We start from the raw sequence: 18,359 nt of genomic DNA on the forward strand, positions 1-18,359 counted from the left end.
CAAAGCTGTATGGAACGTTTCCAGCTGCTAGTATCATAGTTGCTAGGCAACCTGGGCAGCGCGACGGAGGCTAGACCGTCCCATTTCACAAGCCTACAAGCCTCGCACTTCCGGCCTCAGCGGTCTTTGAGTACGCGGCCCTTGAGGACCGTTAAGGCTGCTTACTTTAAGGCTGCAGACCCTGAATTGGGACACAGCCCCTGAATTGCGATACAACCATACATACATGTTTTGGTTCGTGCAACTGGTTCGTCCGGTTATTGTCTCCCCAGAAACATTTCCGTTGTGTTGTGTGTGCTTTTGCAGCATTTTTCTTTTTGCAGCGTTTTTCTTTTTGCAGCGTTTTTCTTTTTGCAGCGTTTTTCTTTTGGCAGCGTTTTTCTTTTTGCAAGTGTTTTTCTTTTTGCAAGTGTTTTTCTTTTTGCAGCATTTTTCTTTTTGCAGGTGTTTTTCTTTTTGCAGCATTTTTCTTTTTGCAAGTGTTTTCTGAAGTTGCAGTCTGTTTGGCCTCTCAGGGCCACCGTAGTAACAGTTATCACAGCTTGTACATTTTCTTTTTACACATATATGTAAGCATTGAGCCAAATGCAATAATGCCAACACATTAAACGAACAATATTTGTCTATTATATATAATACATCTATATATATATACTGTCAAAGATACAGTGGAACCCCGACTTACGAAATTAATTTGTTCCAGAGGGTCTTTCGTAAGTCAAAATTTTCGTAAGTCAAAGCACCTTTTTCCATCGCCTTTTGAGTGAGGCGATGCTGGCTGAAGACAAAGTTCTTGGTGGAGGAGGTAGTGGCGGAGGTTGAAGAACGCACACGTATGCATGCATACATACGTACGTGTACATGTACATAACATTATGGAATTTAATTAAATTTTTTTTTAATTTTCTATTTTATCTATTTCGTTACACGGGCATTTTGCCGTACCATGGGCAGAAATATTGCCGTTAAGTGCCTTCGTAACTTGAATTTTTTTGTTAAATGGGGTCTTCGTAAGCCGGGGTTCCACTGTTCTTGTCAAAACGTTATCCGGTGTCCAATATATAAAGTAACGGCTCTAACATAGCATCACATCATTTCTTAAAAAACACACAACATCCTTATAAAATATGATTTAATGCTGTAAATTAACTTACCAAAAATATATAAAGCATACAAACACGACAGTTCTATTAATCCAAAATACTCCATGTTTATACAAGTGAAGAAAAGAAATACTGACTTTAATTTTCAGTTACATTCTGGTGCTGACACTTTGTACTTGAAGGATCTGTCCTCTCAGCATAGTAGTAATACAGAGTCGAACTGCCTGCAAATTGTGCTAGATTTGTTTAGTGTAAACTTACATGCAAGACATATTATTTCATCTTTTCCACCACTACCTTCCAAATATTGTAGAGATGTGTGGTTTAGGTCCAACCCTTTTAACCCCACCATAGAACGAACATGCCAGAGCTTAACTTTACATTTTTACATGCTGTAGTGACACTTCTTGTAGCATTTTAAGTTGCTATAAATCAATATAACTGTTATATCCTAAAGCTTAATAAACAAAAATAGATATTTGCAAATTTGCATATTTGTATAATAATTGCAAAATTAAATAAAACAAACAGAATATGCATCAAAATAAACTATTTCCAACAGTACAGTTTAAGTTTTAAGTGTCCCAGGAACTATACAGAAAGGCATTAAGTCAAACATGACTTTTAATACCACCGGTGAACCTTTTGAAAGGCCCTGGTGGGAAAAGAACTACAATGACATCACTTCTCAGGTAATGGTGGACATGTGATAGTTCCTGCTGACAACATGACGTTTATTCCAGCAAGTTTCCAGATTATAACATTTTTGTTGTTGTGTGCGCTTTTAACTCAATTTTTGCAAAGCCATTAGTGCAAGGAAATGGCGACCTGGGACAAGTTGAATGCATGATATGTAACTACAACTTCTTCTTTTATATGCAAAAAACATTTTGCTCTAGTTTATTTGGTTGCAATTCTACCAGGATTTAAAAATTGTTATGCAAATGGGATCGCAGGCACTTCCATTTAGAAAGGTTAAATAGCTCTGTGTTTTTTGTGAGATTTTGCATATACCAACGCAAAATGATCACAGATCCATCCTGGCCAACCCACTGAAAATTTCCTAGTTCCGCACTGGACACGGACCCACTTTTCTCCACTTTCACACCACTCGTGGCTACATAAATGAATCATAAACATGAAGCTTCTTTCCAAACATCCTTTCAAAATAATAAGATGAAAAAAGATTTTCTAAAAAAAAAAAAAAAAAAAATCAAGTTTATATAAAAGAACACAAGAGTTAAGTAAAAAAAAAAAAAAAAAAGAACACTATATAGACGGTGCCGTAATGGTCTCTTGATTCAGTCTCACAGAGGCTTCAGTGCTGTTCTCAGGAACTGTAATGTCCACAGAAAAAAATAAAATATTTATAAATCATTGTTTCATGTCTGGATTTTGTGATTTTAAATTCCTTACAATCAAACTTTCTATTAAATAGGAAAGAAAAAAAGTCTAACATATACTATGCTGAGGAAATCATTTAACTGAGCCATGTACTGCAGCTGCTCACTGACTGATGAACTCAACTCCTTTAAATTGCTCACCTTTCTTATTTTTGTAAACAGCAAATCCAACAGCAGCAATGAGGACGAAAATAAGAAGAACCACCACTGTTGCAATGACTAGAGCTGTCATGTCACAGGGATTATCTGCTCCATTGAAAAACACAGAAGATAGAATTTGCATATTAAGCAGGTTAGAATAGAAGAAGTCCACCCTGTAGTATTCAGCTAGTTACTTTATAAACAACATAGGGGAGGTAAGGGGAGGTGATTAAACTATAATCTCTATAGGAGTCTGATGTAACCATACATACAATTGCCATGTAAAAGTGCTATGCCAGGCAGGAATAGGACCAAAATGCAGGACTTATGGGACAACGCAACGACGGGCAGAGGGAAACAAAGGGCTTAAATACACAAAGTATGACCAGGGTATCGGAAACAGTAGGGAAACACAGCTGGAGCATATCTGACATAATGAGGGAGGGAGGAAGAAAAACTGACAACACTGAACACAAGACTTGGAACTGTCAAAATAAAACAGGGAATATGAGATATTGACTAGGATTTGGACTTGACACTATGACATGGAGATATGATTGACTAGGGGGAGACAGAGAGGGAACATGGAGCACAGGGATGGCATAGAGACAGAAAACTAAAGACTAGGAACTATAAATATAGCACAAGCAGAAAACAATAATGAGAAGCAAAACCATGAAAACAAAATAAATCAAAGAATGTAAACTTAACCACAAACCTAAGTCACACACTGGGTTATAGACCCAGTAGTATGACAGAAATACTATACCTATAAGAACATGTTTTTCCGTTAAGCAGAGCAGATGCACTAAAATCATATTGTTACATTTCTAAAGTTTTTAGAGAAGCTCTTGTTTTCATTTGAATAACACCGCGTATATTCAGCAGCAGTTCCCCAAATATCAGGCCAAAAAATTAATAACCAAAGGTTTTATGGATTAAAGACACTTTGATTAATTTGAAATATGGAAGTTCAAAAATCACTGTCAGGATTTCAGGGTCTAACAGTGAAATTTAAAAAGTAGTTTGTTAACATTAACAACAGTAACAGCTTGTATATGTGGAACCAGAAAACACATTTATGACATACATTCACTGAAAATTAAATCAAATTAAAATTTTAGGATTCTTTATTCTCTTTTATGATCTCCGTTAGTTTTTATTCTGGTAATAACTAATTGACATCAGTGTCCAAACAAAAAACAGGACAAAAAATTCAAATATCAAACCACAGTATCTGCAGACAAAATAAATTAAATGCGTTTCTCGCAACTTTATCATTACCAGTTCTCTCTGCCTGGTTGGTTCTGGTTACTGTTTTATCCAGTTGGATGATATTCTCAAGACCAGAGAGTTGAAACACACAGTCATATCTGCTCCAGTCTTCAGGTGTGACTGATGAAACATTCAGATCAGCACTCATCTGGAAGGTCCAATCATTGTTGGGGAGGATGTCTCCAAGATCCACACCCTCATGAATCTCCACGCCATCTTTTTTCCAGAACATCATGGCTTTGTCAGGATAGAAACCTGTAGCGTGGCAGGTGACTGGAGAGGAGGGAGTCTTCTGGAGGAGAGACACTGAGGGAAGAACTGGAGAGACTGGAAAGAGATGGCGTGAGAATGGATGGAAGTAAATATCAGAGGAAAAATTGGGAAAAACAGGAATGAAAAACAAAGATGAAGACATTTAATAAGGAGATATTAAGAAAATATATTTTATGAGAGAAGCATGTTTAGTGTACATATTAGATGAAAAAATAACACAGTAGCAACAGACAACATGTCTGGCTGGAACTCAAATCAAATTTTTGAATTATTGAGTCATTAGAGCCAAAGAGTCACCGGCTTTTCAGCAGCTGTATAAGGCTGTATTATGGTATACTTATACCATAGTTTGTGTAAATGTCTTTCAACTATCAGTTTTAAGATCTACCAGCAGCCAAAATCACCAACAGGTTAAAATGGGAAAATGACCAAAATCATCAAAATAAATCTCTGGCATTCCATCAGTGCAAGCAAGGCAACCAAAAATGGATATCATTTGAAGGCAAAGTAAAAGTCATCCCTGTCCTTTCATCTCACACAACTTCTGTCCTAAAAGCTTCTCCCATGTCTGTTTGCATTACTGCAATCTTCTGGCCACAGTTGGCAGTTTGCTGGAATCAGGATTAACTCTGCTTAAGCATGATCCTACTGGGACCTGTGTGGACCATGTGTTTTCAGGGTATGTCTGTGTATTGTTAGACTGGAGCTTGTCATGCTGAGAGGCTGACAGCTTTTTTCTGATTGTTTGCATAAGTACGTAGTGGATAAACCTCTGGTCTGATGATTGTTACCAAAGGGATTTGTCTAGATAAAGAGTCACTTTTGCGACATGGAAAAACTGGCTTTAAGCTCAACGAGGCTTCTACCTGTTTTATTCAAGGCGCTGCTCCCATAGTCCAACAATAACTTCAATGTGTTTGGTATTACGTCACGGAGGAGGGTCTCTGCGTATGTAATTCTGTCACCACCCATCATCTGTTTTGCACTGTAAAACTCTGGTTTCAGTGGGATCCATGTCTTTGTATTTAGATTAAAATCAAAGATGCCTTCTCTGTCATAACCTAAATGTAAAAAGCTTGTCACCTCGCCAGAGTTTTTATTCCATTCATTGCCAATTATACACTGCAAAATGTGAACACCTGGAAAGACAAAGAAAAACAAAGACTGTAATTATCTGTGTTAATTGTACATTGTGATGCATTTCTGTTCTCAAAAGTCTGCATTGTGCTCATGAGTCATGTTAGATTATCTGTAAACCTTTATTGATATCTCTATTGGACCATAATTAGAATCACAGATGAATCAAAAGGAGGTCTGATGTGATTATTCAATATTAAAAGAAAAAGATTAAAGACTACAGGTAAAGACTATTCCAGCCCAGACGTCAGCTGATATATATCTAGACCAGGGGTCGGCAACCTGCGGCTCCAGAGCCGCATGAGGCTCTTTAGTCCATATAGTGCGGCTCTGCGTGGCTTGGGAAAATAAATTAGAAGTATTTAGCTGAAGTATATTTTATTTATGTTAGGTCTTTTTTAACTTGCAGTTCTAAATTGGAAGATTATTGTGATATTGAAATATAAAAATAAAATTATATTCTGTTATTTTGTCATTGCTCAAAATAAGCGTCACACTTTTCGGCGGTATACCCGCCGAAACGCCATGCATTTATCGAGACTTTCAACCCCAGGTAGGCCAATTATGGATCTTCGGATCCACATTATTTCAGCGGCTATTCTCCACCGTGAACTATGTTAAAAACAAACACCGCTAACGCCTCACAGATGACAGCTTACAGTCCTGCTTAAAGATAAAAGTGACTTAATACAGCCCCGATTTGCAGACGCTGTGCGCAGAGGCTCAGGAGCAGAAGTCCCATTGTAAACATATCACGGCAGACCCGATGATGTTTGCATGAACATGCTTTTCAGCATTTCTTTATTGACCATTTTTCACACACGGTTGCTGTACGCATACAGCCGGCTGTAACTTTGCAGCTCACAGCCCGACACACACCAACAACAGCAGAGAGAGCACAGACGTTAAGGCGGCAAGTCGTGATTGCGGGTGCCGTTCAGGTGCGTCCGCCTCCCCTGCAGCGGCGCTGCAGACCACGCCCCACCACACACATTAACCAGGTAAAATACATACTTAGGCAGAATTTTGCAAATATCTATTTTTCTTTTTTTTTTTAGCAGCATAGTGGGGTTTTTTTCAAATTATTTTTTAAAAGCCAGGTCAAGGCTCCAAAAGCCCAAAGGCGATATAAAGGTCGCAGCTCACAACAGTTTTTGTTTGCTACATGGATCATTTTAGTTCAGCTGGGTGTCTTTACTTTTGTTATATTTCTTTAAGAGATCAAAATGTGGTAATTACATAAATAAAATGTAATTTTCTCTATAGCACTTCATGGATTTCATAAGCAACACACCTTAGTTGTTGGCACAAAGCATAAAGGCAAAAAACATTATATACAGTGTTATCTTCATTTTAGATGTCAAAAAGTATTTGCAGCTCCCAGTGTTTTCTTTTGCGTGGAAACCGGGTCCAAATGGCTCTTTGGGTGTTAAAGGTTGCTGACCCCTGATCTAGACTATAAACTGTAAGAAGCAGAAAAAATGTTAAATGTTATAAAGGCAACAGCTAAATCTAACTAGTTTTTAAAAAGTTAAGATTTAGAATAATGAAGTAATTAGGACAAGTAAATGTATGTTTTACATCAGGATTCTTGGTCTCAATTAAGAAGCACAAAAGTAAGGCTGTAAATATCAAGCAAGCATGCAATTTGTTTATAAAGGGAAAAAAGAAATAAAGATGGGTTTTAAGACGTGTTTTTAAAAAAAATGGACAATGAAGGGCCCTCTCTTATGTGCTGGGGCAGGTTGGGAGCAGCAATAGAGAAGGCCCTGTCCCCTCTGAGCCTCCTATTGAACCTGGGAGCAGCTTGTCAGCTGACCGTGTTGCAGCCCGTTCTCACTCCCGAGGCGTAACATGTCGACGTTTTGTCACGTCCCGCGGCGTTCCTGAGGAACGCAAAAGGAGACCTTCGGCGTTGTTATGGTACGCGGCGGGTTATGGCTGGAATCCAGTGCAGCGACGCTCCCGCGGTAATAGACGTTCCAGCCCTGTATTCCAGCCCTAAACCTAACCTTATCCCTAGCTGTTAGATTTGTATTGTTGATTGTCATTTATGCTTAGAAATATTTACTTATATATGCTTAGAGTTTTGTAATTAGTTGTAGATTGGTAGAGGTTTTGATCCTTGATAGTCTGCAAACTTTGTGTGTATTAGACAGCACTTTGGGAGCATGAGAGGTCATACCGTGTCTTATTGTTTTATGGTAGGATTAACGTAGTTGCGTCTGTTCTAGTCTAAGTGCTCTTTGTTTAGATGAACTGCAGGACTTCCTCACCGTGTTATCTAGGATGAACCATCTAGGGTGAGGGGGAGGCTACCCTCGTCCTGACCAAGGATGTTTGACCCTTTGATCAGCAGTCCACACACACACACACACACACACACAGGCAAGGTACTCTTTGTGTGTATGTAGACGTCATATGTTAATGAACGTATGCATATTCATGTAACCTCAATAAAAGAACAGTGGTACGGGAGAACGGACGAGAGCAACTGGGGTCAAGCGAAGGAACGGTGCCTGTCCGGTTCTCTCCCGTGCACGAGAAACATGAAGAAGCTTGCCTACTTGTGTCTTGCTTTGCAGTGTAATTATATTGTCTTCAACGTTCCAGCGGATGGGTTCAAGCTACAAACCTATCACTAGCCCTGACCATAACCTTATTCCTGACCTTAACCAGGACTTTAATGATGTTAAATAGCATGTTTCTAAGCGATTTGAAGAAAAAGAGTGAACATGTGTACATTGAGTCCAGACGGTTCTCATATTTCCTCTTTTTTCCAAGGTCGTCATTTAGGAAAGTGGTGGGTAGGTGAAAACGTAATATGTTGACAATTTGTCACCTAGCGTAAAATGTTACGCTTTGGGAGTGAGAACGTGTTGCAGCAACATGGGGGGGATGATTAAAGATGAAGAAGCTCAGAGAGGTAAGGTGGGGCAAGATGATTTATGCATTTAAAAACAAACATAAGAATTTTAAAATGAACTCTAAGATATAAAGGCAGCCAATGGAGTGAAGCCAGGATCGGAGTTATGTGCTCTCTTTTGCAAGTTCCAGTTAAAAGTCGAGTAGAGCCATTTTGAACCAGCTGTAGACGAGAGAGAAGACATTGATCTCTCTCTAAAATACAGTGCATTACAGTAATCCAAACGAGATGAAAAAAAAAACCAAGGATTACAGTTTTAAAATGCGGCCTGGATAAAAAAGGTCTTACCATTGTCAAGTGCCTAAAGTGCTGAAAACTGGACAATAGCCCTAATTTGAGTGTCCAATTTAAAATCACAGTCCATCTTAAAAAAACAAGTTAGTAACAATAAGTTTAAAATACACTGACAATTTTTAATTAATTATTTTAATTAATTTTACATTAATCAGTTTTGTTTAGATATATCCATGATGATATGACAGAATCAAAGAAAATACTGTACCTCTGCTTTGGTTTAAATGTTGGTTCAAATCAGAAATCAAACTTGTGTAAATGATTGTCTGTGCCTCCAAACACTGCGTGAACCACTCCAAGATATCAGGTTTGTCATCAAATAATCTTTTCACCCAATCCTGTCTTGGTTCCAATATTTTCTTTCTGGCGTCACAATAAAACACTTCTATGCCATCAAGCACTCCAACATACATGTATTCTGACATGTTTGGGTGTCCAGAGCCTCCAGTGGCAAAATACTTCAGAATATTGCTCACTGCAGGACAAAAGTATATGATGTTAGTAAATAACTCAATAAAACATGCAGACATGATCAGAAATATGACTCATTATATATGCATCATAAGTGATATGACTTATGATGTAGTAAAAGTAACAGAAGTGTTTAATCAATATGGTAAATGAGAAATGTTGCTCGAGTAGTGAAAATGTCTAGATTTTGTGTGCACACGATCTAGCTTCGCAAAGAAAGAAAGTATTCCTGTCTAACCAGATTAAAAGGTATTGTGCTAAAATAAATAGAGTAGAATTACATGAAATGAATCAAATATATTAAGTGAAGTCTATTCATATGCAAATTCATTAGAAACCAGTTTGTCGTGTTAGGCTCGCATCAGGCGTGGGTATGTTTTTTTTCTTTCAGTGGTAGGATAAGGAAGTTGTATGTTGGTTTTGTTCTTTTCTTTCTACGTGCCCAGTCTTACTTATATGCAGTGTTGGGAAGTAACGGAATACATGTGCCGCCGTTACTTATTTAAAATACAAAATATGAGTAACTGTATTCCGTTACAGTTACTGTTTAAAAAGGTGGTATTTAGAATACAGTTACATTGTTGAAATAAATGGATTACACGGCGGTACTTCCCTGTTTCATATTGTGGCGGGTCAGGACTGTTTAGGTTTTGTTTGAGAGCTATGTTCTGTTGTTCCAGGTGGCAGCGTTATGGTTACCGGGTGACGCTCTCTCTGTGTGTGTTTCCTGGGTGAGAGAGCGCCTTTTTGTTGTTGTTGTGCTAAGCTAAAAGGCAGAATGCTACAGGTATAGCTCTAAAGAATGTAGCATCATAGGCAGTGTAGTCCGTGCTGCAGGGAGAATGGACTGCCATACCCGTTATGTGTCTGTGAGCGAGGGAGGGAGAAAAAGGAAAAGTACGAGTTGTCATCGAGCAATAACGGGAGCTGGAAGCATGTAAATATAATAAAAACCCACTGCAGCCAAGAAGAGTGCCTGACGAGCCCAGTTGTAAGTAAGCTATTAAGACTCGACTGTACACCGTGTTGGTGTTTTCCTCCAAAAACAATAAGTTCCGTTGGAGCAGTCTTTCAACGCCTCTTTGTCTCTCGCAAGCAAAGTTGACCCACACAACAAAGTAAAGCTATTTTTTGGCTACGAGCCGACAGGGACCCCGATGTATTAGTCAGAGGTCCCTTTACTACGGTTCGGAGCCGCGGACCTTCAGTAACAGTAATAAATCACACAGCAATAGTACATTCATGTAGTTGTAAACAGCATGATAATATATTAAGTAATCCAAAGTATTCAGAATACGTTACTGTCATTGAGTAACGTAACGGAATACGTTACAAAATACATTTTGGGGCATGTATTTTGTAATCTGTAGTGGAATACATTTTAAAAGTAACCTTCCCAACACTGCTTATATGTAATTGGAAATACATAATAATTACACCAAACAAACAAAAAACGTTTAGTTCAGTTTATTACATAAAACATTGAGGGAATGAATGGTGCTGTAAAAACCGGTAAAGTTTTGGCACAACTTAAAAAACCCAAGAAAATCAAGATCATTATCATTTACAAATAAAGCATATCACCTCTAATTCTGATTTAAATCTAAAGATGCAATGTTTGTTGTGTGGGTGGGCAAAACACACAGGATAGGACAAGGCAGATCACAACACAGACAAAGGAAAATGCAGGGCTTGAATACACAGAGGGAGCAATCAGGGAATTGGAGGAGGGAAACACAGCTGGGACAAATCAGGGCTGCCGAGACAAGGGAAGCAAAACCAGATACAGTGGAGTGAGACACAGACTTTCAAAGTAAAACAGGAAACATAACACAGAGAAGCGGACTAGACAATGGGATACAACTGACAGGCGAGACAGAAAAACCATGGAACACAGAGACAGAAACCAGAAGACTAAAACTATAACATAAACCACACAAAGAACCTAAACTTAGAACAATCATATAACCCATTAGATAAAGAAAGCTAGAATTTAATGAAATAAACAAAATCAAAAAAACAAAAACGCAAAAACTGGGTCTAACAATATTCTTAGTAAGCAAGAATATTCCTTTTGTTTGTTTACAAACCTTATCTGAATCCCAAGGCCAGATAGGTATTGTGGAGGGGAAACTTTAGAATGCCCCCCTTATTTCAAAATTTCTATACACCTCAAAATTCATGATAAATGATTCTTCTCATCTTTACGTCCTTCAATCCCTAATTTGAAATCTTTAAAAGAAAATCCCCCAATGTCCACTAAAGTCATATTCAAGGATTGCTGATTTTCTTGGAGTTAAAAAACATACCAAATATAAAACAATAATTTGTTATTTCAAATGCAGTATTCTGAATAATGAATACATTCTCTTAACTTTATACTGCTCTGTAACATTTGTTTTAGTGAGTTTGATTCTGGAATTTTGGTTATGGTGAACCTGGATCTTGTTTACATGTTATTCACACAGGAAATGACAGTTGGACTCATGCAAACGTGTGAATGGAGCTCACACAGCAGTATCAGTCTTTCTCGTTTTAACTGATCTCTATCCCAGTAATCTTTCCAATAAGATAATATATATTTAATTACACTTTGGATACCAGGGTTTAAGTTATATGATAGTATATATTGGTCTTCACAACCGACAGCAATAATAATAATAATAATAATAATAATAAGAGAGAGGGTATATTTTCTTTTACACATATGTGTGTAATAATAGAAGCGGTAGTATCAAAAGCAACAATTCACTCATTACAAATGACTCTTGCACATAAAAAAGGGGAATCCGCACAATGCCTAGAAGCAGCAGGCACCCCACCTGTCGAAACTGTGGTAAATCACAGTTGGATGTTCGGGTTATGTGACCTGTGTGTTCCAAACCACACTTCAGAGTAGTGTTTCAAAAGGTCTACGCTTCGGAAAGTTAACACAGTGTTGAAATATTAGTATCAAGCTTTTCAGGAGATATAGGAGACTCAGGAGACCTTACTTGAATCTCCTATAGAAACTCTTGTGAATCCTTGAGAAGAGGTCAAATCTCCTTTGTCTACAATTTCTCATTATTATTTATTACTTAAAAATCACCACAGGAGGTAGCAGTATCTGATTTGGCAGAGTTTGACACCAGATGCCCTGGCATTTCTCCAGCTGGAACTCAACCAGCAACCTTTAATCTTTTATTCATGTCAGAGCATTAATGTCTTTTTTAAAAGTAATTGTCCAACAGCCAAATAATTTTTTATCAGAGTACTGCATGTATTTGTCATGTCTGTTGCAAATCAGTTTTAAATCTTTTTAACTTGAACAGTTAGATTTACCCCTTCTGCTGAGACATTTTAGCTGCATTTTACTAAGAACAGCATTGCCAAGTAAATTTTATATTTTTTGATTGTGGATCATGATCTTACCTGCAGATGCAGGGTGACAAAGAAGGAAGAGGATCATTAGCTTCACCACCATGTTCAGCGTGTTGGAGTTAAACTGAAGAACTAACAAGAGTCATTTGGTTTTACAGGCTTGTTTAGTTTGAAGGTATTTCCTGGTTCAGGTTACATTTTCAGGTGTGTTCAACTTCAGCAGAAACCAAACAAGCCTTCACTCTTACTCATACTATTTTAATTTGACTGCCAGCAGCTTCTTTTGTTCAATTAAAGAGGGTTAAAACGTGTTTGTACCTGTTCATGCCTGTATGCATGTGTGTGTCTATAAAACAGGTGGAGAAAAGAAGTTTCTTTATTTTATCTGTCCTGCAGCAGAGTGAACATCCCCTCTGTATAAAGAGATCATTTGAAGGAAATGAACATGATTTATTGAAATATTGTTACTAATCTATCCTTCATTAGCAGATTGGATTTGAACAATGTTATGAACTTGCTGGAGTCAAGATTTCAGTGGTAGCAGAGATGAACCAGGTGGAAATTTGGAAGATGATCTCCATCTAACAAGGATGAGGTAACGATGTGGAAGAGGCATGCTGTGCCATTATTAATCTAATGACAGAGGAGCACAATGAACAGAAGTTGGTTGGCTCACAGAAAGAAGAAAATGACTTTGGCGGAGTGATGATGAAAAAATTAAGTTTGACAGAACTCTGAACAGTAGATTGCTAGATGTCTGGGTCATCTCCAAAACTTCAGATCTTGTGGGGTGTTCCCGGTCTTCAGTTGCCAGTATTCATCAAAAGTGGTCCAAGGGAGGAACAGTGGTTAACCAGCAACTGGGTAATGGGTGGCTACACTCACGGATGCACATGGGGAACAAAGGCTCGCCCATGTGGTCCAATCCAACAGTTGAGCTGATGTAGCTTTAACTGCTAAAAAAAATGTTTTTTAAAATAACATAACATTACTGTAATCAAGTTACTTTTTCAAGTAATGAGTAAAGTAAGGGATTACTGTTGTAAAAAAGTAATTAGATTACTGTTACTTTCATATAAGCTCCCTGCGTTACTGCAATACTAAACGGTGATATTGTTTGTGAGAGTGTCTCTTGACAATGATGTAAGCGCATGCGATGTCCGTGGTAGAAACAGATGTGTGTAGATCACCAATGGATAATTTGGAGTATGGGAGAGCGTAAGACCATCCAGCATTTAAAGCTTTGAAGTACTGACCTTACTTTGAATTTGATTCAGTAAAAAGTGACAAAAAACCTGAGCGTCCACAGTACACTGCGTGGGAAGAAAACATCTTTCTACAGCATAAAATTATACTTCAAATCTGAGCAAGGTCCGAGCATGCTGCCACAGGAATGTTAAGCAAATCTCGTCAAGTCAAAGATTGTTGCATAGAATTTAATTTTTGCTTGATGGAATGTGCATAAAGTTAAAAGATTAAAACTCATAAAACAAGTTTTAAAAAGAAGCTTTTTCATTTGATTCAATATTATACGATGGATTGTGCAGACAAAATAGAATTGGGCTGAAAGGTCTATTGCTTTATTACTGTAACAGAACCATGGTTGGTTCTAAGGTTGCTGTTCACACGCGGCTGCGGCTTTCCAGTCACCAGTCAAACATACACACCACCAACCGGTCCTGTGCGTCCACCTCCCTTGAAGCAGCACCACAGACAACCCCCAACCACATACGCCCATCGCCTGACTGAGGCCGGGGAGGCCGAACCTACTCCCCCCGCAGGCGGGAGAGGGGATCAGCCCTGACTCTCGGTGCCCCTGGCCCAGAGACAGAGGGCTGTGTTAGTTCAGGTGGCCACCCACTTATCCAGCAGCGGCGGTGACAAGGTGGGTCACCTGTGGTGGCCGTGGTTCTCCTGAAGTGATGGCCTCCAGCGGTGGCAGAGGGCACCCAAAGATTTTTTGGGTGGTGTTAATTACTTCTTGCTCAGCCTTCCTGTTCTCAGTAGTGGCCCCTGCATACCAAACACCCAGGCTGTAGGAGATCATCCTCTTCACTGAGGAGTGGTAGAAGGCCAGCACAGCTTCTGGTCCAAGTTATTCTTCCCCAGGACACGGAGGAAGTGCAGCTGTTGCTGAGCCTTCTTTACCAGGGCTATGGAGTGTTGGATCCAGGTGAGATCAGCAGAGATGAGCGTGCGCAGAAACCTGAAGATCGAGGCAGATTCCATCCGTTCTTCATTTCTAGTAAGAGGAGGTGGTCCTGTTTGGTGGTAAGGATGTCTGGGATTATGGTAGAGCATCCTCACGTAGCTCTTCCTTTTGTCCACATGGTTCAGTGCTCTTTGAAGGGTGATGGGATCCTTTGTGGACTAATTTGCTTTATAAGCAAACTTGTGGAGGTCAAAGGCAGTCTCTAATGTGCTGAGACACTATCCACTTGAAACAAAGAGGCTGCATAGCTGCAGTCCATTCTCAACCCTGTCCACTGCTAAAAGTTCAGTAGACAGGAAAATAATGAGCACGTGAGCATCAGACCTGGATGACAAAGCAAAGAAAGAAGGTGGCCTGGCCTGATGGATCACGTCTTCTTTTATATCAAGTGGATGGCCAGGTGCATGTGAGAAGCTTTTGAATTTTACTATACTTTAAAAACGGGATCTAATTTTATCTGCTGACTGCAAAAAGTTCCTCATTTATTGTACATATTTATTTAACAACTCACTGCATTTATAGATGAAAAGGTTTTTATTATATTCCAAGTTTTTTCATTCCATGTCACTGTCTGCAAGTCACTGAAAATGAAAATATTTTTCCATTAAATTAAATACTTACAGAGTCTCCACCTCACAATACAACATATCTTGATTATGAATGCAGTTCAAATTAAATATATATATTGAATATATTAAATGTTCAATATTCAATGTTCTGCAAATGGTAGCTCTAATTAATGTTATCGTTATTGCCCCCCTCCTCCCTCCATTCCCTGGACTTTTTTTTTTGGGGGGGGGGGGCAACAATAACAATAATAATAATAATAATAATAATGTGCGAAAAACATACACACAGTCCTTTTCTTTTTATTTATTAAGTCACTCTTTTGCTCATACCTCTTGTTGCTACTTTAAGGTAAGTTATCCATTGTGTTGTGTTGGTTGTGTTGTGTTGTACATAGTGCCAACATAGGACAGTTTTTAATTTTGTTGTACTATTGTACTAGGTATGACTGTGCAATGACAATAAAGAGTTATCTTATATCTTATTTTTGAGATATGTTAGCTTAGCGACCTTCCAACATTTGTTCCCGCTTGCTTTGATTTGAACTTTTTCCAGGTTGTTTGCACACACAATAGTTAGTAACGAAAGATTATCCGTCCATCCATTCATTCATTTTCTTCCGCTTATCCGGGGCTGGGTTGCGGGGGCAGCAGCCCAAACAGAGAAGCCCAGACCTGACCAATCCAGGTCAGGGACGAGTTCCTGCCCCAAGTGGAGGAGTTCAAGTATCTCGGGGTCATGTTCATGAGTGATGGGAGAAGGGAGCGAGAGATCGATGGATTGGTGCAGCGGCAGCAGTGATGCGGACGCTGTACCGGTCTGTTGTGGTGAAGAGAGAGCTGAGCGTAAAAGTGAAGCTCTCAATTTACCAGTTGATCCACCTCCCTACCCTCACCTATGGTCACGAGCTGTGGGTAGTGACCGAAAGAATGAGAACGAAAGATTAATTGTTTTAAAAATAATTGAGTAAACACATATAGATCTAGTTGATCTGAATTTTCTAAATATTGCTGTACATATTTTAAAACTGATGGTGTTGTCTGCGTAGCTGTCACTCGCTGAGGTTTATTTGCTGAGGTATGGTGTCTGTGGTGGAAAAAGAAAAGGAAGAGATGAAAAACTAAGTTTTGCAACAGAATTATTAATTGCAGTTCAATAGGGATGAAAGAACTGAGTATGACTTAAGGAGAAAAAAGAATTTGAGGAATAAGCAATTAGTCAATTAGACTCTATTGAAACAACATAGAAGCAACATAGATTCCCTACAATGAAAGAAATCAGGACAGGATTCCCTTGAGTCTACATATCTTTGAAGAAGGGGGAGGCTTTGATAAGGCTGTTTAAGTGACCGTGATGAAGTGGAGATGCGGAGGATCACATGAGATGACAGTCTGAAAGGTGTAACGGTGACAGAAGAAACCTTACATTGAAACCACACAGAACAGAGGCTGATTGGCTCACCAAATGCAGTGAGAAAATGATTGGACTACAGTAGTGATGAGGGAGTTTGACTGCATGGAAAGTCATGAGGATGAACAAGTATGAAACACAAATGCCCAGGAATGCAGCCAGCAAAGTGACTATAGATCTTCTTTGTTAAACCTGCAGATAAGTGTCATAAACAGGATATGAAATTATCTTGAGCACATCTACTTCTGAAGAAAACAGAGGCAAGTAAATACCTGCCTTATTCTAGTTATTCTGGTTGAATGTGCTGCTTGGTTAGCCAGATGGGCATTTTTCCAAATCTGCAGTGAAGAGGTGGAGATTATGGGGGTAGGTCATGTGATACCTTGCAAGCAAATGGTGACATTGTGGGAAAAGGTAAGACAATAAGGCTCTGGTATTTATATAAAGAAGAAGTGCGCAAGAGAATAACAGGGGGCTGTGTTTCTACCAACCAATAAAATTATAATGAAATAAGAAAGTTGCGGAGGAAGCTGATGAATTAAAAACACATGTACAGCCACCAAAGATATATGGGATCATAAAGTTTATAATAATTCTGTGCAAGGATTAATGATACTTTGAATAAGAACAAGATAAAGAATGAAGTCATTATGTGATATTGTGTAATCATGACTGTGATAGTTTGAATTGTTTAGAAATGAGTCTTTATTCAGGTAAACATGCTTCACCTACCATATTTCATAAAACCAGGAAGCAGTCCTACATTCGAGACTCTTATCTTCAACGCCACACTTTTCCACAACATAATGAAGACGTTTCTGTTACTCCTGGGTTGTTGTGTTAAATTTGCAGATATGATCACATTTTAGACATTTCATGTGCACTGTGTGTTTGTGTGTAAGTGAGTTTAAATGTCAGGAACACTAAAATCCTTAATTTAACACCTATTTTAATGGATGTAGCAGCACTGGCCACAGCAGTAGATTGTGCACCATTCCCACCATGTAGTTTAACATTATAATTAAGATGCTCTGAGGCCAAATCAGAGGTGTGTGCATTTTATTATGTATTCTCTTTATAGAACATTGTTTTTATACATACTTTCTTGTAGTATAATTAAGGAATATTTTTGTCATTAACTATTCAAATTAACTTGGCTTTTCACTCCAGACAGTTTTCAGTGAAACATTTGTTTTGGGTTATAATCATTAAAAATGAAATATTTCTGTATTATTCATTGTGGTAATCATTCAGTAACCCGCTGAATGCTTTTGATGAATTAAATGTGTCTCCATAAGGATGGGGTAAATAAACTTGAATTTTAATCAGTCACAAATTACAATACTAAAACAGGGCTCTATGTATACAGTCCACTCAAGAAAACCTGACTTTTCTGGGGCTGATTACATTTTCTCCACTTTGAGAATAGGTAAATACAATTTCAGCACCTCATAGTAAAACTCAAAGTCTTACAACAAAATTATTCATAGCAGTTCAGCATGGAGAGACCATTTAAAAAACTGAACGTGATTTAAAGAGAAACAGAATTTGAGAAAGGAGCAATTTGTTAATTAGACTCTAATGAAGCAGGACAGGATCACCTGGAGTCTACACACTGGTGCACCAGTGTGTAGACTCCAGGTGATCTGGGATCTCATTGTGCCTTTCTGCTTTATTCTGCTGGTCTCTCATGTGTCCATGTAGTTCAATAGATGGCAGGTTGGGAATGTAACGATGAGACCAGGGATATTATTGCTCATCAACCATACAGTTATGATGGAGAAGCC

General features: G+C 38.5%; 2 protein-coding genes across 2 annotated transcripts in view; both read right to left on the reverse strand.

Annotated features, from left to right (window-relative positions):
- The window catches only part of LOC146548697 (major histocompatibility complex class I-related protein 1-like), a 235,562-nt gene extending 223,066 nt beyond the window's left edge, over positions 1 to 12,496 (reverse strand). The window contains exons 1-2 of the mRNA XM_085263391.1: positions 12,435 to 12,496; positions 8,761 to 9,027 (exon numbers count right to left, since the gene is read on the reverse strand). Coding sequence (XP_085119517.1) covers positions 8,761 to 9,027; positions 12,435 to 12,486 — 319 coding nt within the window. The 5' untranslated portion in view covers positions 12,487 to 12,496. The remainder of the gene's footprint in view (positions 1 to 8,760; positions 9,028 to 12,434) is intronic.
- LOC146548707 (major histocompatibility complex class I-related protein 1-like) lies at positions 1,029 to 8,738 on the reverse strand. The gene is made up of 6 exons (XM_085263102.1): positions 8,547 to 8,738; positions 5,279 to 8,420; positions 5,062 to 5,180; positions 3,932 to 4,249; positions 2,648 to 2,752; positions 1,029 to 2,440 (listed from the first exon to the last, which is right to left on the reverse strand). The coding sequence occupies exons 2-6, from the start codon at positions 5,302 to 5,304 to the stop codon at positions 2,373 to 2,375; spliced, it is 636 nt and encodes a 211-aa protein (XP_085119228.1). The 5' UTR covers positions 5,305 to 8,420; positions 8,547 to 8,738; the 3' UTR covers positions 1,029 to 2,372.
- Positions 12,497 to 18,359: the final 5,863 nt, after the last annotated feature.

This window comes from Mchenga conophoros, linkage group LG22 (genome assembly GCF_057382185.1).
Source record: "Mchenga conophoros isolate Kocher_MC1m ecotype Shallow Benthic linkage group LG22, M_conophoros_male_GT1.1, whole genome shotgun sequence".
Lineage (NCBI taxonomy): Eukaryota > Metazoa > Chordata > Actinopteri > Cichliformes > Cichlidae > Mchenga > Mchenga conophoros.